At 53.2% G+C, this 20316-nt stretch overlaps 9 protein-coding genes across 9 annotated transcripts; 2 read left to right on the top strand and 7 right to left on the bottom strand.

Moving 5' to 3' along the window:
* Window positions 1-1677: 1677 nt before the first annotated feature.
* Window positions 1678-3878, bottom strand: CH63R_03478 (Vegetative cell wall protein gp1; the record flags this gene model as incomplete). Its single annotated transcript, XM_018298453.1, has 5 exons — window positions 1678-2140; window positions 2228-2536; window positions 2607-2983; window positions 3048-3600; window positions 3667-3878. The coding sequence occupies 5 exons, from the start codon at window positions 3876-3878 to the stop codon at window positions 1678-1680; spliced, it is 1914 nt and encodes a 637-aa protein (XP_018163269.1).
* Window positions 3879-4583: 705 nt separating this feature from the next.
* Window positions 4584-6132, bottom strand: CH63R_03477 (Integral membrane protein; the record flags this gene model as incomplete). Its single annotated transcript, XM_018298452.1, has 3 exons — window positions 4584-4592; window positions 4687-5149; window positions 5399-6132. 3 exons carry the CDS (start codon window positions 6130-6132, stop codon window positions 4584-4586), a joined length of 1206 nt encoding a protein of 401 aa, XP_018163268.1.
* A 2248-nt stretch (window positions 6133-8380) lies between these two features.
* Window positions 8381-9511, bottom strand: CH63R_03476 (2OG-Fe(II) oxygenase; the record flags this gene model as incomplete). Its single annotated transcript, XM_018298451.1, has 1 exon — window positions 8381-9511. The coding sequence occupies one exon, from the start codon at window positions 9509-9511 to the stop codon at window positions 8381-8383; it is 1131 nt and encodes a 376-aa protein (XP_018163267.1).
* A 648-nt stretch (window positions 9512-10159) lies between these two features.
* Window positions 10160-11340, bottom strand: CH63R_03475 (Neutral protease 2; the record flags this gene model as incomplete). The annotated part of the gene is made up of 2 exons (XM_018298450.1): window positions 10160-11034; window positions 11088-11340. 2 exons carry the CDS (start codon window positions 11338-11340, stop codon window positions 10160-10162), a joined length of 1128 nt encoding a protein of 375 aa, XP_018163266.1.
* A 1173-nt stretch (window positions 11341-12513) lies between these two features.
* Window positions 12514-13611, top strand: CH63R_03474 (Dimeric dihydrodiol dehydrogenase; the record flags this gene model as incomplete). The annotated part of the gene is made up of 1 exon (XM_018298449.1): window positions 12514-13611. One exon carries the CDS (start codon window positions 12514-12516, stop codon window positions 13609-13611), a length of 1098 nt encoding a protein of 365 aa, XP_018163265.1.
* Window positions 13612-14056: 445 nt separating this feature from the next.
* On the bottom strand, window positions 14057-16013 carry CH63R_03473 (Lactose permease; the record flags this gene model as incomplete). The annotated part of the gene is made up of 6 exons (XM_018298448.1): window positions 14057-14689; window positions 14760-15021; window positions 15112-15257; window positions 15357-15718; window positions 15777-15882; window positions 15954-16013. The coding sequence occupies 6 exons, from the start codon at window positions 16011-16013 to the stop codon at window positions 14057-14059; spliced, it is 1569 nt and encodes a 522-aa protein (XP_018163264.1).
* Window positions 16014-16888: 875 nt separating this feature from the next.
* CH63R_03472 (Oxidoreductase) lies at window positions 16889-18075 on the top strand (the record flags this gene model as incomplete). Its single annotated transcript, XM_018298447.1, has 2 exons — window positions 16889-17559; window positions 17619-18075. The coding sequence occupies 2 exons, from the start codon at window positions 16889-16891 to the stop codon at window positions 18073-18075; spliced, it is 1128 nt and encodes a 375-aa protein (XP_018163263.1).
* A 182-nt stretch (window positions 18076-18257) lies between these two features.
* On the bottom strand, window positions 18258-18884 carry CH63R_03471 (uncharacterized protein; the record flags this gene model as incomplete). Its single annotated transcript, XM_018298446.1, has 3 exons — window positions 18258-18387; window positions 18472-18594; window positions 18670-18884. The coding sequence occupies 3 exons, from the start codon at window positions 18882-18884 to the stop codon at window positions 18258-18260; spliced, it is 468 nt and encodes a 155-aa protein (XP_018163262.1).
* Window positions 18885-19502: 618 nt separating this feature from the next.
* Window positions 19503-20250, bottom strand: CH63R_03470 (C6 transcription factor; the record flags this gene model as incomplete). Its single annotated transcript, XM_018298445.1, has 2 exons — window positions 19503-19931; window positions 20044-20250. The coding sequence occupies 2 exons, from the start codon at window positions 20248-20250 to the stop codon at window positions 19503-19505; spliced, it is 636 nt and encodes a 211-aa protein (XP_018163261.1).
* Between the last annotated feature and the right edge of the window lie 66 nt (window positions 20251-20316).

Genomic DNA, 20316 nt, shown 5'->3' with positions numbered 1-20316 from the left:
CAATAGCTTCATCCCAACTTTTGCAGAGTTGGTGTGGTGTGGCTGAGCTTTATCCAGATCATGTCAGCCATTGAGAACGCTCGGCCACGCGACCTGCTCTTCCGCTGGGTTACACCCTCCGTGCTGTGCTGCCACTAATGGTGAGATCCTCATTGAAATGGCAATTTTGCGGTGGACAAGCCTGAAGGGGGACAACTTCATCAGTCAGTCATCGTCTGAACTGGTCCAATCAATAAGCTGCCAGGCTGGGGTGGTGCGATTTTGTAGAACTATCATGGTCCGAAGCTGGGCGCAGTCTATGATTCACACACTCCGAAGCTGTTTGCCAGCATGCATGCCAGAGAGGTTACACGCCCAGCTGGAGAGCCTGGCAAAAACTGCAAGAAAGCCGCCGAGGTTGCCAAAAGCTGAGGATGGCCTGAAAATGGACTGATTGGCATTCAACTTTCCTTGCTCATCAAGGATGCAATTGTAAATGTGGGGATGATATTGCGTTCAAATGGCCAAAACTACGAGCTCCCAACTATCAGTACAGTAGTAGCTAAATACGGAAGCAGGCCAGCTTGCTGGCCGAGCGGCTTCATGCGAACAGACGTCCGACAATACGCATCCGAAACCAAGCTAAGTTGACAGACAGCTGTTCGGGCTGGACCAAGCGAAGAAGTTTGTTCGACTTGCGGAACGCGATGCGCGGCCGGACCAAGGTGAGGGAGCCCGGGGAGGAAGATCAAAGTTGAAGAAAAAGAAGAAAAAAAGAAAAAGGGCTTGCATAGATGCGCCGGTAAGCATCAGCCACACGTGGCCCCCCACTGGGTTTGGCGGTACTAATGTAGAGGAGGGTGAGAGCTCACCAGAAGGTCTCAGAGGATCACATGGAAAGGGAGCGAGGGGGTGGCATGCGCCCTGCCGTCTGAGACACGCGAGTTGGAAAGTCGGCATGAGGCCAGGACTGCCCAGCCTACGTCAGGTTCCCCCAACAAGCGACTTTGTTGTATGGTCGTTTGAAGACAACAAGCAACGGCACTTGTCCTCTTAATAAAGTTGTTGTTGACGAGATTGTACAGTTAGTCGAAACTATGCCAACAATTTCTTTTTTTTCTCTCTTTTTTTTTTTTTTTTTTTTTTTTTTGGACGGCTCAGCTTGAAACTTACACAGGGCCACTCCGAACTAAGCTATTTGTCTGATCAAAACAGATTGGCTGCTAAAGAATGTACCCATGGGCATTGTGGTGACAACCCCGGGAGTCAAAGATCAACTCGCACGCATCATTACAGAAAACTCGAAAAATGCCTCTCTTTGTTCTTTAGTTCATTAAAAAGTTCTTTTGCGTTTTTAAAAAAGGGTTCATCGAAGTTTTTTAGGTTGAAGAGTTCGTTCCCTTGTGTTGCACTCAAGTAAAGTGTCAAACAATAGTGATGGGCCAGACATTCCCCATATTCCCTTAGTGTGATGTCCAAGCGCTTGGCCGTTCCTCAAGGGCATGAAGACACAAGCAAGGGGTCCAGGTCTTGCTTTATCTTACCTCGCCTTTCTCCCGCTATTACGGGCTGCAGAAAGCGCCCAGCTCTTACGCCACTCCGAGGCGTAAGAGCAACGGGGTCGACGGAAATCTTGCGGCAATGGCCGACGGACCTGACGGTAAGGGCCCATCCAGCTTGCTTCCCCCACGGACTCAGTCATCCTCCGGTCCCGATAACTTGACCGATGACCCCCTCGAGCACAGACGCAGCCCTAAGCAGGTCCGGAGCTTCGCCATACCACCGCTGCAACGCCAATGTGGCCGTTTCGACCGCTTGTTTCCATCGCTCGGGCAGCTGGTTGAACCGACCGCTCTTGACCGCAGCCAAGACCAGAAGCGCACGGGTCATTGCCGCTCTGGCCATGAACCACGTTCCGTGATGCCGATGATGCAGGTTAATGTCCAGCAGCAGCTCGACCGAGAGCTCGAGGCACTTCTCCGCCAACGGCATGACGCGGGGCATCCAAGGGTCGTCCGGCGGCTGATGGACCACGTAATAGACGAAAGGCCGGTGGATCCATTCGCGGCAGCTGGTAGCTCGGTTTTGGATGAAGTGGACGAGCTCGTTGTTGGACAAGTCTCGGTTCTGCCAGTTGATCTGGGAGGGGATATGCAGGCACCTGGGGAAGAAGGCGTGAGCACATGCTTCGTTCGACCCTTACTCTCTCCGGGCTCAGCGGCACCCACAATTGGGAGTCTGTCCTTACCATACGTTGATATGCCCGTCAAACTCCTCGCATTTCTCCACCACCCTTGCCACGTCTTGAACCCATGCCTGCTGCCCGTTGTAGCCGAATACGGATATCGCACGGTTTATCATTCTCCGCGACGATATTTCAGCCAAGTAGTAGAACCAGCTCTTCTCTTCCTCGGGGTGTATGTCGTCTTCTAAAATATCCAACGCGCTTGGCTGGGCGGCAGGGGAAGCAACTTCGGACGGAGGTGACGGGAAGAGGTCCGGGTATCCTAGGCTGGTGATGCCGCTCAAGGGTAATGGGATTTCGCATCTAAGCTCACTGCGTACGCGAAATTAGGGTTTGGACAACTGTGCGTGTGAAGCGCATCGCTCTGCATGTCTGCACCTACCACTCAGATTTCATGCAGGACCAGTAGAGCCTCTGCTCGAGACGACGAGTTTTCTGCGAGATGTTGTGCGGGTTTCGCCTCTGGCTACGCCGCCAAAGAAGACTCTTGAACTGCACACAGGCTTGGTTGAAGTAGAACCATGCTTGGAGCGGATGGAGGGTGTACATCTCGAATACCGCAAAGAAGAACAGGCATTGTACCTGGAGCAAAGATGGCTCGATCAGCCCCATTCTCTTCTTCGCTGCGAGGTAGTAAGCCTGCGCTGTGTCCGGATCGGTGGAGTTTGAAGCAGAAGACCGGACTGATTCCGGCGTGCCGTTGAGGTTGAGCTCGGATTGAAAAGGGCTCGCAAGGCAGGCTAGGGCGCAGGCGATAAGCTAGATGTCCTGTCAGCACGACAAGTATCTGAGATGAAGGGACCTACACGAGCTCGAGACGCACCACAAGACATGAGGGACCATCCCAGCGTGGGCCGCTTTCGACTGCGTCTCTCACTTGGGCTTTGAAGTCCGCAACATCAAGTATTGGATTCTTCACATGCACATACGCCAAGAACTTCTTCGAAAGGACCGTGAAGTCGTCCTCCTGAACCCCGCGTCCAAGACTGCAACCGTTGACAGGCCTGGGTCGATCAAAAGACTCCCGGTCGTCGTCATCCGCCTCGAGAATGAACGACTCAACGTCGGGGACCAAGCCCCTGAAGATTGGCCATTTAAGAACCGCTTCACAGTTGGCACTGGCAGCCGCCGAATCCGGTATGTTGAAACGTATCATAGCATCATCCTCGGGCAGGTTGTCTGGTGCATGAGTCGGATCTTCCTCGAGGGCGAGGCTCGTACTGGTTTGTGGCCCGCTGATAGAAGTCGGCGACAATGTCGATTGCGGCAAGGGAACAGCGGAGCCGACATTGTCCATCGGCGGCTGCGGCCCGGTTTCCAAAAGAGAGACAACATGGTTGATACGGTCTAGTATTGCCAAGCTTGCAGGGTCGAAGCTGAAGACCAGCCAGGATCAGAGGATGGCCCCAGAGATGTGTGGAATCACGGGCAGAGATACTTACGTCGAGAAGTCATTCGAAGTATCGGGGTAAGTGCAGTGGCCACCGTTCCGTTGGCAGAAGCCGCAGGCGGGCCGGACATTGTCGCATTTCGTCTTCCGAACTCGGCATGGCCCACACGCCGCGACAGCCCGCCTCCTTTGGTACATCCCGGAGGTCCGGCGGCGCTTGTTGCTTGTTTCCGGGGCCTCATTTCCGGCCTGTGCCCCAGACATGGTTCGGATGGCGAGGTCCCCCAGCTGCTTCTCGGGTTATGGAATCAGCTGTGGGGTTGGTAGGAACGTAAAGCGACGGTCTCATTTGTCGTTGAGCGCAAGCAAAAGTCGATAACGGGGCGAGTTCTCTGGAGGACTTGGCTTGACGAAAATGATTGAAGACACGCTGATGAGGAGGACCACGGGGAGTAGCGGAGTTATGAAGGAACCCAGTTTATGAGAAGCGAAACGCGAAAGCGAGCCAAGAACCACCCACATGCCTCCCCCCCCCCCCCCCCCGAAGTGGATGGATGGGGACGCTCGATTCATTCTTGGGTTAGCGTTGCCGCCGCTTTACACGTTGCATTCGTGATCAGGATTATTCCAAGCTTCGATGAGAGCGGGAACGTCGATTCACTCAAGTCCTTGACGACTCATTTTATAGTCAACTTTTGACATCAAAACAGCACTAGGGCGCTTACTATTCTGTCAACAAGAAGTTTAATTCAACGAGAATGAACTGTAAAAGACAGAGCAGACGATTCTATTGATGTGGAGTCCTATTGTACCTTCCCTGGTAGAAGCCTCGTTTGAGGCTATTATCATCCTGTATGTTGCTGTACATCCGCTTCATGACGAAGAAGTTACTCTGTGTTCCTGTCGCTTACCCGCAGAAATTCAAATCATTCAACTATCAAGGCCCGTCTTGGGACCAGGATACTGCTTTCACCCGTTCTGTAGTGACTGCCGTCACAGTGTCCATCTGTATATGAGGTCCATCTACCGGCCCCGACGACGACGCTCGGCTATGCAATTCAATCGCACGTACCACTGGCATGGTATGCGCGTTGGTATAGGATCTTCCCCAGTTTCTCTGTCCTCCATATCTCCACCACCACCAATCCTTTTTGCGACTGTGGATGGATGCTTCTGACTGAGGCACTCTCCTGCTTGATGGCCCGCTGATGATCACTGTATGGCCATAATCTCGTATCGGCGTCCGCACGAAGGCGAATCTGTCCAGTCCCGTATTGCGTACATCTTGCGGGGCGCTGAAGAGGATTGTCGACGTCCACAGAATCGAGTTGAAGAGCCCGTTGGCGGCTAAGACGGATCCAGCAAAGGCGAAGTAGAAGATGCCGAGGTCGATCCCCAGAAGAGCTGTGACGCGGCCAACCACAAGAGGCACGCTGCACCCTATGTAGATGAAGGGATAGATGAGGAAAGCCGGGTGGTATCCGCTCAGCTGTCGAGGTTCCGCTTCTCGGCTGGTGTGGAATCCGGACTCCTCGCTGGGTGTTGATCGTTTTGCTGGGAGATGACGACAGTTTCGCTTCTGGCGCCATAGAGTAAAAAAAACAAAGGAATAAAGGCTGATTGTCACGGCGATGGAGACCATGACCCAGAAGTAGTGAGCCCATAGTCGCCAAGAATCATAAGCCGTGGAGATCCAACACCTGAGGTGGCATGCCGTCAGTTTGGCGGTTTTTCTTCTTCTTCAAACACCCTCCAATCATGGCCTAGAGCGGCGGTATGCTTACCAGACATTGGCTCTCATGAAAAAAGACTCTCCAACGGTGGCCGGATGCAGCGTGGCCGATATCACCCCGGCACCATTGATGCCAAAGTCAAATATCCAGAGAGAAGCAATCGTCGTGTAAACAGTCCATGGGGGCGGTTTGAACCCCAAGCCAACCGTCAGGAATGTGTTCACAGATATGGCCGTGAGAAAGAGACTGGCGGCCAGGTTGCTCGTCGATCCCAACCATCCTTGGGCCCAGCAAACGGACGAAGGAGCGAATATCCCATCTTCTATCACCCAGTAAATGCTGAGGCTATAGGCGACGGCCTCCATCATGTCTGCTAGGAGAAGATTGTATACGAGAATCGGGAACGGGCTGCGTTCCTCCGCCTCGTCGTCTTCGTCGTCCTCGTCGGGTCGCTGGGCGCCGGCGTCATTCGCGGGCTCTTGCACGGTGGCTAAGCGGTCGAGTTCTTCTATGCGGGAAAACCCTGTACTGCCTGGGCAGGGAGCATCCAGCCCCAGGGTGAGGTCGGGCAGATCGGCGACGGTGACGTGCCGCCGCCGCCTTGCTCGTCGCCTCTTGTCGACCCATTTTCGTCTGCGGTATGAGAGGAACTTGTATGTGATGAAGAGCCACAGGAGAGTGGTGGCCAGGGTAGAGAGAAACGAAAAGGCCGTCAGGATTATGAGTCCGCGGCGGTGGTATTCTGGCAATGGTGCCAGACTCCCGCGCTGAGACGCGGCTGACATGGTGAACTTCTTCCAGCAAGAAGGGGGCGGGCACCAGAGCAGACAAATACGGCCGGTCAAGAGATGGGCAGAAATTATATCGGCCATCCAGCACCGGGAATGATATACCTCCAGGTTTTCGATTTGCGTTTTTCTCCCCGAATCGTCTTCAAAGTTAGATTGCAGCTCGACTCATGCCATGCATTACGTTTCCCTCCCGGCGTTCCGGTCTGGCTTCTGCGTCCGTTGACAAACATGGAGATGGTTTCAAGCCCAAACTCTCTCAGTCGTACGCCAATGAGCACGCACACACTTGCTATCCATCTCATCGCCAGTCCCGTCCCTGCGAAGCTTAAGTTGCGCACTTAATCCTGTTTCCTTTGGGTAAGCATTCCACGTTGTTCCTGTCAGCAAACGTTTCACATCCGCACGTGGGAATGATTAACGCGATGATTAGAAATGATCATCTCCGGAGGAGCGTTTGTTTTCCTTTGACCCTTTACCACTTTGGGAAGAGTATTAACCAATTCGACTTTGGGGCGCATTGTAATGCAGTAAGACCAGTGCGGGCTTGTGGGAATCTCGAGCTGACTAACATTCTCGATTCTGAATGACAGTTTTGCGGATTTCAAATACGGGAAGGCATCTATCTACCATGCTTCGCTTCGTCAATCTAACGTGATAGGTCAGTAGATGAGGCTTTCCACATGTCGTCTGACGGCTCCTTACTCGCGGAAGGTCTAACCTCGGTCGGCTGCCTGCGGCCAACGATCAACGTTCTCATCCTCTTTTTGTCGAACATAGCCCAAACGTAGTCGCAGTGAAATACTAATCAACTAGGCAACACCCAAGGCCAGGTTGGCGTGCTGGATCGTTGTCTCACCTTGACAAGCTCCTCGGTGCCGGAGCCATTACGAACGGACCCGACTCTATGCCAAAATGAGACGATGTGTAATGAGCATTCTAACTCATGCCCCCTGATAATCGAGTCAATGATCACTGTCTTAAAACTTTTAAAACTCGTATTCCAAAACTTGACCCACGGGCAAGTTGAGAAAAGCGCCGTCGGAATCTTGAAATCCATGCTACGAGGTGATATTCATCGACGACCATACGCCCCCCGCGCCCCCCCCAATCCTTCGCAAGGTTCTTGACCCAGGCCATGCTGAGAGCCTCCCGACCCAAAAACCTGGCGGAGAAATACACTTTGCACTGTACCGTGAAGAGCTTCTTTTGGTTTCGGCTCCAGCTACCTCATTCACCATGGACCATGCGTTAGGCGCTTATACTTCACGCCAAAGAGGAGAGACCTCGCAAGCTATGGGTTTGATTGCATGGAACTTTCAGAAGACGACCCCTTGTTCAATGGGCTCATAGACCAACTCGGTCAAGTTAGGAAACAGCCTCGGCGTCTTGTGGGAGTATGCAAACACCTTTTTGAGCTGGAGAACGACTCCAATCCACTTTTACGCCACACATATCGGCTTCCACACCTGTGCATTCTACCGCAAGCGCAGAGTGCGATCTTTGAATACGGCTCAAGATTGAAAGGTTGAGTGCGCAAAGGCTTTCCCAATCATCTCGAAGGCCTTAGTAGGCCATCTGTTCACCTCACAACAGGTTGTTTGTTGGGACGAAAAGTTCGCTTGTGGAGTATTGCCCAACAACAGCAGCTGTCACTTGAGGATGAACGCGTGAAACAGTGAAATGTGGCACTTGACTGGTCAGTCCGGAGGGGGAATGTGGTCGGAACCTCAGTCAGTGGGACGTTGGAGATGCCCATCCAGTCCAGGCGGCTCCAGAATAACGCCAGAAAACACTTATGGTTTGAGCTTTTTTCTTTTTAAGACGTTTCTTAGTTCATATTACCACCCTTCTACGAACCCTGAACCGGAGCTCTTACTAACGAGGTTGCGAGAAACTGGCCAGTGTTCCTCCGAAGAAAAGAGCCAGAGGAGTCAGAAAGGTCCTTTCCCAATGACTCGATTCTGCCTGGGCAATGTTTGAATCCATGTTTTAGTTCCCAGTAAGTCTAGTAAGCCACGCACACCATGACGAGAAACTGCGAGGGGCATGTTGGTCGACGTTCATCCATTGTGGTAATCAAGATTATTTCCTTTTGAAGCCATGTTACTTTTGGGAAACTTTGCCATAAGCGACATGTTGGAAATCGACTCCCACCAGCCCAAAATGAAGAGCTCTGAATATAACAGACTATCTGTGGCGACACGCGCGCACGGCCAAAGCGACGAAGAAAGAAAACGCCAGGCTATCTCTCGCTCTCGTCATCCGATTCGACTTTGTGCATCGCCCTCGCTCTCCTCTGCACCCATTCCTCGCAACCGATTTCATCGTACTTGGGCCTCTCGCCATCCTCGACACAAGTCTCGAGGACGCCGCAACTCTCATGGAGGCCGAAGCCGAAGAAGAAAGGCATGCTGATGCGCTCTTCGCCGCTCAGATTTTGTGCGCGATGGACGGTACTGACGTAGAGATCGTTCGTGATGCGCTGTAGGTAGTCGGCGATGTTGACAACGAATGTCCCTGGGATCGGTGCCGCCCGGATCCATTGTCCCTGGCGGTTCAATACCTGCAGCCCCCCGACGGCGTCCTGCCACAGAATGGTGAAGAGCTGGAAGTCCGTGTGCGACCCTATCGAGACCTGGGTGTTCGTGTCTGACTCGGCATTGCCCGCAGGCTTGGGCAATGGGGGGTAATAGTTCAGCGCCAAAGCGGCGTCAGGATACGCAAACTTGGCATCGAAAAAGTCCTCTGGCAGCTCGAGAGACAACGCAAAAGCGCGGACCAACACACGCGCGAGCTTCAGACAGGATTGCCAGTACCGAATGATGGCCTTTTTGAAATGAGGCATGTTGGAGGTCCCGTCCCAGTGGAAGTCCTCCATCCTGAGGAACCTCCTCACCCGTTCTGGGATAGCTCCCACATCCGTGATGTCGGTGTCGTAGCGGGGGTCATAGGTCCAGCTGAACGACTCGCGGTTGTCGACACTCTCTGACTTGTTGATGCGCTGGGATCCAGGCGGCTTGTACCCATTGAAGTAACGACTCTTGCCCACCCAGGATTGCATTTTGGCCTCCTCGCCCTGACGGAAATAGTCCAGACATGCTGTATGTGCGGAGGCGGTGATGGACGGGTCAATCCCATGGTTGTCCAGGTAGAAAAAGCCAGAGGTTGTTGCAGCTTCTCGGATCTGATGTGCAACTATCTTTCGATCCGCAAGCTCGGGGCTGAAGGCGAGTGAGATGTCGATGATGGGGATCTCAGCGGGCAGGGCATCACGGAGAGGAGTTGTTAGGATGCGGCGCGTAACCGTCCCGTTCCCTGATGCGAAGCGAAGGAGAGTAGTCCCCGGCTCAGACACAACAGCAGCGGTGCTCATGATTAGCGAATTCAAGCTTTAGCTAAATATACGATATGGCCAACCAACGTTCAGTAAAAGAAGGGTCCGTCGAAGGTTATATCACCACGCGTGGGATGTGGGGGGGGGGGATGGTCCAGGGCGATAAGCCAAAGTCCTGGGGTCAATGGCGGAGATCACCACAGCTCGACACCGCTGGCTAATTAGTCCCTGGCGTCGCCGGCTTATCATCGGAGTTGGCCGCCCCTCGGGTGTCGATTGGATAATCAACGCATTCAACGTCACAGTCAGGGAGGGAATTGCTGTTCCGAGGAGCCGAGGAGAGAGGGGGCATGATTCGTGACTTGATCGCAAGTGTGCGGATAAACTGCGTGAGTTACTACCAGCCAGAGGGAATGGAATGGTGGCGCTAAATGACTCAAGAAGCTCAAAGATCATGTTTCTCAGCCCCATACCCAGTCGGCCCTTCCCAACAAAAATCAAGAGGACGCAGACAACCACTCCTGTTTTTAGCCCCTTACTCACTCAGTCAGCGCCTTGTGACAAGCTATCGGATAGTCTTGATGGAGGTTGAAGCCTTCGGTTTCGCAACTTTCCCAACAAACCCGAAGCACATCGTAGCACTGGCCTCCTTTAACATTTCATGTAAACAGCTGGTTATGGTGGACGTCAGTTTTTCATTCTTGCGACGTCAAGCTTCTTGGGCATTCGACGGCACGTACCATTGGCATACAGCGAGTAATTGTCTGCGTTCAAAAGGGCTCGCTCTAGGGGAAGAGCGACACTCGCGTCGTAAGCGTAGGCATAGTCGTTGGTGTGAGGCGCATAGACCCCTTCGCAGTGGGTGATCTCGTGGATCGTAGTGGTAGCTTGACACTGTCGATGACAGCCCACGGGAAGCGGGGGCAAGCCATAGAAGAGCGGACACATGACCACGGTATTGAATTGCCAAAGGGTGTAAGCATTAAGAGGGCCTTCAATCTCACAAATCCCATAGTAGTCGTAGCAGAAGTACCGAGATACTCCCGTATCCGTGGTCCCGCACTCCTCGGCAACGCTCCTGAACCTTGCGACAACAACGTCGCGGGCTTCTGAAGAGTTTGTTCTGAAGTATTCAACAAAACGCTTCGAGGCCGGGTCCGCAGCGTCTGCGGCTGCTGCAAGCGCCAAGGCCTGGCAGTTGGACAGGCTTTTGGTGCTGGCGTCCAGCGTCGTCTCGTTGCACCCGGGTTGCAGATTGGTTCTCTCCACAAGTGCTGCTGTGACCAGTCGGCTGGCGGCGGCATCTGCGTCGACTTCGATGCTGACCGTGTTCGACTTGAACGCGATTGCCGGGTGAGAGAAGTCAGTGAGCGGCGCCAAAGCAGCCGGAATCAGTCCTTGTGCAGTGACGGAGTACGTCCCCGACTTTTCGAAAAGATGAACCTTTGCTGGGTCTATGGTGATATTCAACGACTCTCCAGCTGGTAGCAGCTGAAAGTGACTCGGCTTGAGGGCGTCGTATCGAATGCTCGGCTCAATACCTCTGAAAGGCACATGATTCCCTAGCCAAAAGTCAACTGCGATTCTCCCACTCGTTCGTCACCGAACAGCCTACCAAGGTCATCCGCAATGAGCACGCGCTGAACGGGAAGCTTGTCGTCCAAAATGGTGCCAACTTTCAGCAAGTTCAGGTCGCTGCTACCAGAGTTCTTGATAGTTGCGGAGACTTCGGCGACTCTGTCTGATAGCACCGGCTCCAAAGTCACTTGAAGCGTCGCATCTCTCACTTCCAGGGGACTATTATGGACATTGAGATGGGCTTCAGCGACGGTCAGCGCCGCCAAATTGATGAGACTGCTCCAGAGCATCTCAAAAGTGAAAGTGGACGATGTTGACAGACTGAAGACAGATATCATGTCTTCCTTTTATTATCTTGATCCCTAGAATAGCCAAGACATAGGCAGTCTCCTAGCTCCCGCCGATCCTCCGTATCTGGCTCAGAGTCCGTATTGGTGTACATTGCCAAAGCAGGCCAAGAACGAATAGGCCAATTATCGTCATCCTGGCTCGTATTCAGCCAGGATGTAAAATCCAAAATTGGCAAGAGCTTCTAAGCACTATCCATGGTAATATCGGCTGCTGGGGGGTGGTGGGTCCTTCGTCAACGATTCAATACAACAAATTGCCAATTTGAATAATGGCGGGAGTCAAAGGTGGCAGCCAAATCTATGGGAGGTGTAAGCCTGCTTTTGACTTAAGTGTCTTAATGTAAGCATTTTGCCTGCGAGCACTGCAGCAGCTGCCCTTGCATGGCTGAAGCAGAGTCTACGTGTCAATCCCGTATATCGGAATGTGCCCTTAAGTCACTGGGAGAACGCTAATATGTACGTTGCTATGTAGGACAAACTGAACATTCAAAGGAAGGTTCTTTGCATTTAACCTACGGATTGATAAACTTGTTGTTGTCAACGGTCACAATACTGTTGTAACCATAAGCCAGGTCCTTGGTTTGCTCTATCTTAATAGTTAGAGAGTTGTCACAGGGGCTCTTGCTCGGGTTGTGCCTGCAAGTGCAGTCGATCTGCTGTCTCTAATAACTTCACAAAAGCAGCAACGGCTTCCAGCTTGGGCTCTCTCTGTCAGCGGCCCTAACAGTTATCCCCGCGGGATGCGGGGATGCCCCGGACGTTCTCCGAAAATGACGCTTGAGGGCTTCGGGGAGTGTCGGAGTTGTGTTCCCCCCGCAGACCCAGCTGGCCCATCACCATCATGAGAACCGGTGGGGTCAACCTCTGGGCTTCCTCTTTTTTGGCTATTTTGACAGAACGATGTGTCTTCAAGGTTAGTTTGTCTTGTCCAAAGCCTCTCAATGCCTACCCTTCGACAATAATATCGGCCCGCTGTTCCCCGATTGCTGATGAGTGATTTATAAGCCTCCGCTTCCCATAAATAGGCCCCATGGCCCTTGGACCCTTTCACGAAGTCTGATCTTACGAGACAATTACTTTCTCTAGCTTTGATTCTCACAGCACCTTCTCAAAATGACTTCCAACATTCCGACACTTCGCTGGGGCATAATTGCCACGGGGCTTATCTCCTCATGGTTCGTTGAGGACCTGGTATTCGAACGTTCCGACGCCAGAGCAAACCACATTGTTCAGTCGATTGGTTCCTCCTCACTGGAGAAGGGCAAGGCCTTCGTAGAGAAGCATCTCCCCGGAAAGAGCCCAACCGTCTATGGAAGCTACGCGGAAGTCTACAACGACCCGAACGTCGACGTTATCTATATCGGCACGCCTCATGCCTTCCACAAGCAAAATTGTCTCGACGCCATCAACGCCGGGAAGCACGTACTCTGTGAGAAGGCCTTTACGATCACCGCAAAGGAGGCCCGGGAAGTTTTTGATGCTGCGAAAAAGAAGGGCGTCTTCGTCATGGAGGCTATGTGGACGCGCTTCTTCCCCCTCACGCGGTCGCTGCTAAGTGTCCTTCACTCGGAGAAGTTGATCGGCGACATCCACCGCGTCTTCTGCGACTTCGCCATGAACATGAATATCGCATCCCTAGGTCCCGAATCCCGTTTGAAGAACCCCGCTCTCGGTGCCGGAAGCCTTCTCGATATCGGCGTGTACAGCTTGACCTTTACGATCTTGGGGCTGGACCCCGGTGTGGGCGAGAAGGCAGAAAAACCAAAGATTGCCGCCACGCAAACGCTATCAGACGACATCGACATCGCCACTTCCGCTCTTCTCCTCTATCCTAGTGGAAAGCAGGGTATCCTGACGGCCTCGACCCAGGTCAAAACGCCCCCAGGATTCTGCAGAATTGAAGGAAGTGACGGGTACGTTGTCGTTGAGGGTATCGCTACTTCGGTTCCCGGCTCTTTCACCGTCCACTCATCTACAGCGTCAGGCGAGGGATGGACTGAATCTTCGACCCCCGGCTTGAAGTCCAAGACGTTTGATTTTGAGAGACCCGGAAAGGGCTTTTACTGGGAGGCGGACGCGGTGGCTTTGGACATTGCCGCGGGACGTACAGAGAACGAGATTATGCCGTGGGCCGAGACAGTGCGTGTCTTGGAGATTTTGGATGAGATCAGAAGGCAAGGTGGGGCAAGGTTTCCTCAAGATAATGAGTAGATGATCGATTCTAAGTTATGGTTATGGGGGTAAGAATTTACCTGAAATGGATGGAACGGCGAGCCTCCAAGCCAACGCATTCGTGCAGTAGTAGTCACCTATTCTAGAACAAGCATGTCTTTGGTATTGGGCAGTTATGAAAGCGTGTTGGTTGTTTGGAGTAACTAGACTTGAAGAAATGATTGAGAAAGCAGTAGTTGAGCAAGATACTAAAGAAAAGGAGAAGGTTGGGACAAGGATAAGCTAAATGAGTGGGCAGCCAATTCCAGACGGTAAAAGAACAACTCTCTTTGGCTCAGATTGGATTTCCTTGTTGATGCTTGTTGTTGTTTTGTTGTTCACGACAGGCCATGGTAAGCTCGCTCCCAATTTGCGTATAATACCAAGCGGCTATCCGCCCATACCGATGGGTTGGCGAGCAATAAGCAGTGGGTGGTCAACTCCGTCAAGCCAACTCGATTTGCTTCACATTTCCGTCCTTCTTTCCGTCCTCGTCATCGCCTCCCTCAATATCAACAGTCTTACCGACGGGCTTGCCCTCGAATACTTCGCGAATTTCTTCCAGGGTGTGGCCTTTAGTTTCGGGAAACAGAAACCAAATCAGACCAAACAGGGCACCTAGAATGCAGCAGAAGACGATGTAGTACTTCCACGCAATTGATTTCATCGCTATCGGATTAACCTGGTTACCAATGATGAGACCAGTGAAGGCAGAAACATAGGTGATGGAGAGCCCACGCCCACGAAGAGTGTAGGGGAAAATCTCGACGGGATACGCTTGAAGGAGAGGCGTCCACGCAATATCGTAGAAGAAGTAAAAGATAAAGATGAAGGCGACAACTGCTCTTCCAGTAGCCTCATCACGACTGGCGACAAAATGGGACGTCAGGCCGGTCCAAGCGATGTAGCTGGCAAGCATGCCCGCAGTCGATATCAGGAACAGGGGTCGTCGGCCAAGTCGATCCACCATTAACGCTCCGAGGCAGGTAGAGATGATCCAATTAAAAATTTGGAGCAATCCGTTGATCAGCGTTTGGTCCTTGACTTCGGTGATGCCAATGGTGTTGAGCACAAGCGTCTGGAGCGTTTAGTCAGTTGGCGCTATCGACCGCCGGATAGCCAAGGGTTGAGATTGTGGGTAGACGTACCAGGTAATATGACACTACTGCCACACCATTCCACTGTGAAAAGAAGCCCAAGATTACGGCAATAAGCGTACGCTTGCGGTTGGCTGGTGTTCGGACAAGCTCGAGCCAGGAGGATTGGGACAAAGCCTCTGCCTCTTCGCCGAGAGTAAGCTCTACTTCACGCATCTCGAACTCGACCAAGGGGTCATTGAGGTCGCCGCCAGCATGATAGTTGGCGAAAATTCTGCGTGCCTCTTCCTTGCGTCCACGGCGCATGAGCCAACTGATGAATGAACACACGTCAGATCAGACTTCAATGAAGCAATGGGCGCGTTGAAATGCGAAACTACTGTGGTGGAGATTGATAACATACCGAGGGGACTCAGGAAGAAAGTAAAGCCCAAGCAACTGAAACAAGGGAACGGCACCTTGAAGAAGAGATGGAATTCGCCAGCTCCAGGTGGAGGCAATCTTGAATGTTCCAAAGGTACACCAAGCGGCGAAGATAGACCCAAAGTACTGCGCGGAACGTCATCAGCATCGTAATACGGGCGTTGCCGCTGTGTTCTCACAAGCCTACACTCAACCCAAAGCAGGATAACGTCATGTTCCACTTACAAAAAAGGTATTGTACAGGGCAGTCACCTTGCCTCGCTGCGTGGGGTATGCGAGCTCGGTGATAATGATGGGACTTGGCTGACTGATGAAGGTTGTGAAGAAGCCCAGCAGTGCCCTTGCTGTCACGAAGCTCGGCAATCCCTGTGCGAGGCCCTGAAGAACGGCAAAGGCAATGCATGCCACGAGCCCGATGGAGAGTGGCAGCTTGCGACCCCACCGATCACCAACGTACGTGACGACAAACAGGGCGACGACCTTGCCGAGCGGGTAGACGGCGTTCATGAGGCCAAGAATTGCGCCCTCGGGGTTCCCAAAGAACTGACGCCATTGTGGCAGAGTCTGTAACCCATTCATCATCGATCCTACCATGTTGTCAGTCGCTCCCTTTGCCTCGCAGGTGCTCCATCATTCGCGAATTACCATCATAGCCGACCGACGCCGATGACAACAGCGGTACCAGCAGAAGCAGGTTGAGCTTCAACAGATGAGGCGTCAAGTACCATGGCTTTGGATGGGCCGGAAGAACCTAGATGTCACAAGAGTTAGACCTCAAACTAACAGAGCAAGGAGGCGAGTGGTGGTCGGGAGGGGGCTTACAGCTGCTAGTGCTGGCCCAAAGACCGTTTCGGCCTCTTTCTTCTTCCCAAATACGCCCATCTTTTTGATGTGGAAAGCGGCGTCGATACTAAGTATGATTGAGAGGGAGAGAAATAAATTTGAAGAGCACTAATGGCATCGATTTGTCCGTCCTGCTGCAACCGTTCAACGTCAAGCTATGCTCGTTGGAACGATCATTGCATCAACCACGATAAAGCGAGAAGGGAAATCCCTATCGTTTTATCTATTTCTACCTACAAGGGCTCTACACCCAATAACTGTCAACAACAGACGCTCCAGCCACCGCTCAAAATCCGAACTCCTCGGTAAATCCACATGACCCTCGTACAACCCCGGCTTCATCCCCATGGGGAAGACGCGGGATCGGAACTCGGGAGTTGACCTCTGGAAGTCGGAAGCCAGGGATGGATGCGGGGAAGAGAGCGCAGTACAAGTTTGCCTGACAGTTCAATGTCGGTAAGCGTCGTTGCAGTTGATTTTGGGCTTGCTCCGACACTCCCCGGTCGTCATGATGGTTTCGGGGAGTATCGGCGGGCTCACTCATGCTGAACAATGTGAGGGTTCTCCAACGCCGCCGAAACATTATTGGATGATGACAACGCAGCAAAAGTGGTCTCTTATCCATCCTCACGTGGCAGTCGTTGCTTGAGGCTCAACCTAATCGGTCCGAGCTGACGACATTGCTGGAGCCGGATCCCACACTAAATTCACCATAATACATATTTAAGCCCGCACCGCCGATCAGCTAACTGACTATTGCAGCGACGTTAAGGCATTGAACAAACACTTATCCAGAAGACATCGTCAGGCTTACTGAATACCTCGCGTCGCTAGGCATATCCTCCGGGGCCAAGATTTGAATCGACGACCACCACGGACCCTAACCGGTTGGATCAACAAAGACAATCTCCAAGATGGCCTCTCAACAGCAAACGCGGGTCCTCAGGGTGGGCATTATCGGCTGCGGCGAGATCACCCAGGTCAACCACATCTCCAATCTCAACTTTCTCTACGAGCGCTACCAGACGACATATCTCTGTGACATATCCCAGCAGGCCCTCGCCCACTGCGCCAGGAAGGTCCAAGGAGGGACGCCCAAGACAACTTCCGACGCGGCGGAACTATGCTCCTCGCCTGACGTCGACGTCGTGTTGATCGCCAACGCTGACGCATACCACGTCGATCACGGCATCCTGGCCCTACAAAACGACAAGTACGTCCTCATCGAGAAGCCCGTATCGGTCTGCTTCCGCGATCTGGACCTCCTCATCGAGGCCGAGAAGAAGTCCAAGGGCAAGGTCATGGTCGGCACCATGCGCCGGTTCGCGACTGCTTTCACGGACGCTGTCGAGGAGGTCGGCGGCATGGACAAGATCCAGTACGCCAGGGTGCGGGACATCATCGGGCCCAACTCGACCTTTGTCGATCAGTCTGGCACGTTTCCTCTCAAGTTTAGCGATTACAGCGAGGCCGACACCAACGACCGAGTGAAGCGCGAGGAAGACATCTTCGAACAGGCACTTGGGAAGGAGTTCGGAGTGCCCGTCACCTCTAACTCGCAGACTATGTTGCGCATCCTTGGAGGGTACGTGTAGATCCCCCCCACAGAGGACTTGGGAACACCGCTATTGACAAACGATGCAGACTCGGAACGCACGACTTGTCCGCGATGAGGGAGATCGTCGGCATGCCCAAGAGCGTCGCCGGGGCCTGTCTGACATTCCCTGGCATCTTCAGCGTCCTTTTCAAGTACGACGGCTTCCCCGTCACGTACGAATCCGGCTTCAGCAATGTGCCGCAGTTTGACGCCCACATCGAGGTGTACTCCCCCAACAAGATCGTCCGCGTCAACTTCGACACCCCCTACGTCAAGGGGCTGCCCGTCACAATGACCGTCAGGGAACTGGTGGGCAAGGACGGCTTCCAGGAGCGGACCGTCAGGAAGACGTACCAAGACCCGTACACGAACGAGTTCCTCGAGTTCTACGACTGCGTGGTCAACGGCAAGGCGCCCAAGACGAGCGCCGCGGACGCAAGGAATGACGTAGAGCTGTTCAAGATGATCCTCCGGGCCGATGCTGGCAGATATCAAAGCACATAATTCGATATTCAATGAAAGTTATATGGTGCGTGAAGTGGTATCACTCGTCGTGCTTTCTGTAATTTGGTGCTCTTATTTTCCCCCTTTCCTGCTTCACGAATGCTAAGCAGAGTACGCTGCAGCCCCCGCGCTATACTGCCACACTTTTCCCTCACGCGATTCGCCTTCACAGTACAGTACGTTCATCTGCAGGTAGGCCTCGTTGAAGGCTTAGACACAGAGTTGGACGGGTTAGTCTGCCCACAGCCGTTGACGGCCCCGAGAGCTGTATCATCGACAGCGGCGTTGTATGCCGCACCGCAGTCGGGGTCACTATACCCGATGTCAGCTTTTGTTTATAGTTTTCCTGTCCCCCGTGAAGGGAGCGGGTCTCGGAACACAGCAAGTCATGCTTACCTGGCACCGCCACTCGCGCTGTTGAAGTACGAGCAGATGTCGTGTGAGAAGCAGTCCTGCGTGTAGACGTTGCCCAAAGCGGCCCCCGAGCAGCCAGCACCGCAACGACCGTTACATGAGTAGCTTGAGACCCACACGTTAGCACACAAGAACGAACTCGAGGAAATGAAAAGACATCATCAGCATGGAACGACTTACTCTCCCGAGCCCGCGAGGTTGGCACCATAGTTGCTTCCGACTACGCCTGTGAATGTGCATGTCTGGCCGGCGCTGTTTGTCCAACTGGCCGTAGCAGTCGATCCAACCCTGAGACACGTGATGGCTCTCTTTTCATGCTCAAAAGGAGAAGGTGAGGGTGCGGCGAGGGCCAAGAGGGGGCAGAGTGCCAAGAGGAAAGAGACTGAAGGCAACATGATGGAGCGCTGTAGAATGCTACCGGCAAGTCAGGTTGATGGTTGATGCTGATAATCCTCACTACTCGGAAAAGCAAACTTCTCGTTCTCTTATATATCTATTCGACTTTCTTCAACGGCTTCGGCATGGCCTCTAGTCCTCTGGTGTCTACAACGAGAGCCTCAATTCACCGACCATGGTGGCGGTAAACTCCGAGTTCGCGGAGCCACGTCCACGTTGGGCAACTCCATCGATTCTCGTTATATTGGCTCACAACCACCCGACAAGCCTATACGGCAGTTCGTCGAATGAAATCTGGGGTCGATGCAATGACGCGATCAGTCGTCATCGGCAATGGGCCAGTAACGGCAAGGCCCCGGAGAATTTCCCGGAGAAACAGGTCATGGCCAGCGCCGAACGACGCTGATCTCCCGTTCGGCCCGGGGGCTTAACGTGGGTTGACTCGTAAGGGGTGCGAGCTTGAGACATGAAGACGTATAAAGGACAAACGGTATTTGTCCTCCTGTGCTCGTCCGCGTCCTAGATCATTCACGTGGAGGGCTGCTGCTCCATAGTAAGTCCGATCCCTAACCGGCCACCTTTGTCAAAATGTCCAAGCTGGAAAATAATACAGTTCGCTACGTAACACTCATGGGTCGTCGATGAGCCCAGGGGGGGTATGCCCAACTCATATCGAATGTATTTGCCTTGGGCGCCGGGCTCTCGACTTCGACCTCGACCTCGACCTCGGCCACTTCTGGCTCCAACCGAGGCGCCTCCGGATTTGTTGATGCAGACAACTTCACCAGCAGACATCCCACCTCGATTTCATGTATGATGTCCTCGGCCGATACTCCCGACCGGATTCTGCTGAAGATTTCGTATGCGTGCTCATCCGGCATGGATCGCATCGCCGAGAAGAATTCGTGCAAGGAGGTGTTGCGGCTGGCCATTTCGTCGTGTCGTCTCTTCATTGACGCAGCGCGCGATTCGGATGGGTCGGCGGTATACCGACACTCGATGCCTCTGTTTGCACAGCTGGAGCAACTGGGTCGGCCGGCAGAACACTGGCAAGGGCATTTGTGAGCAAAAAAACAAAAACAAAAAAAACAAGCTCTTCAACAAGGAAGGTTGGTGGGATTGGCGATGACTCGGTGCTAAGGTGACGTTCTAACATACCTTGGTCTTCCGTTTCTTACAGCTTTCACAGGCGACCAGCGCGTTGCGTCTCTTGGGCGTCGGCTTCGAGGCCGATGAGCGCTGAGAGTGGCCCAGCGCCTCATCGAACGGTCTCTTTCGGCCCTTGCCGAGGCTGGATACACTGTCATCACCGGAGCTGAGCTCGAACACGGGACGAATCTCCCGGTAACGGTGATGGTCGGTCATGCAGGCGACGATAGGCTAGGCACGATGCTCATGTAAGGAGCATTGTTCGCTAGTCTTGGGGTTCGG

This window comes from Colletotrichum higginsianum, chromosome 2 (genome assembly GCF_001672515.1).
Source record: "Colletotrichum higginsianum IMI 349063 chromosome 2, whole genome shotgun sequence".
In the NCBI taxonomy this organism is placed as follows: Eukaryota; Fungi; Ascomycota; class Sordariomycetes; order Glomerellales; family Glomerellaceae; genus Colletotrichum; species Colletotrichum higginsianum.
The sequence above is the reverse complement of the archived record's forward strand: the minus strand, read 5'-3'. Positions and strand labels throughout refer to the sequence as shown.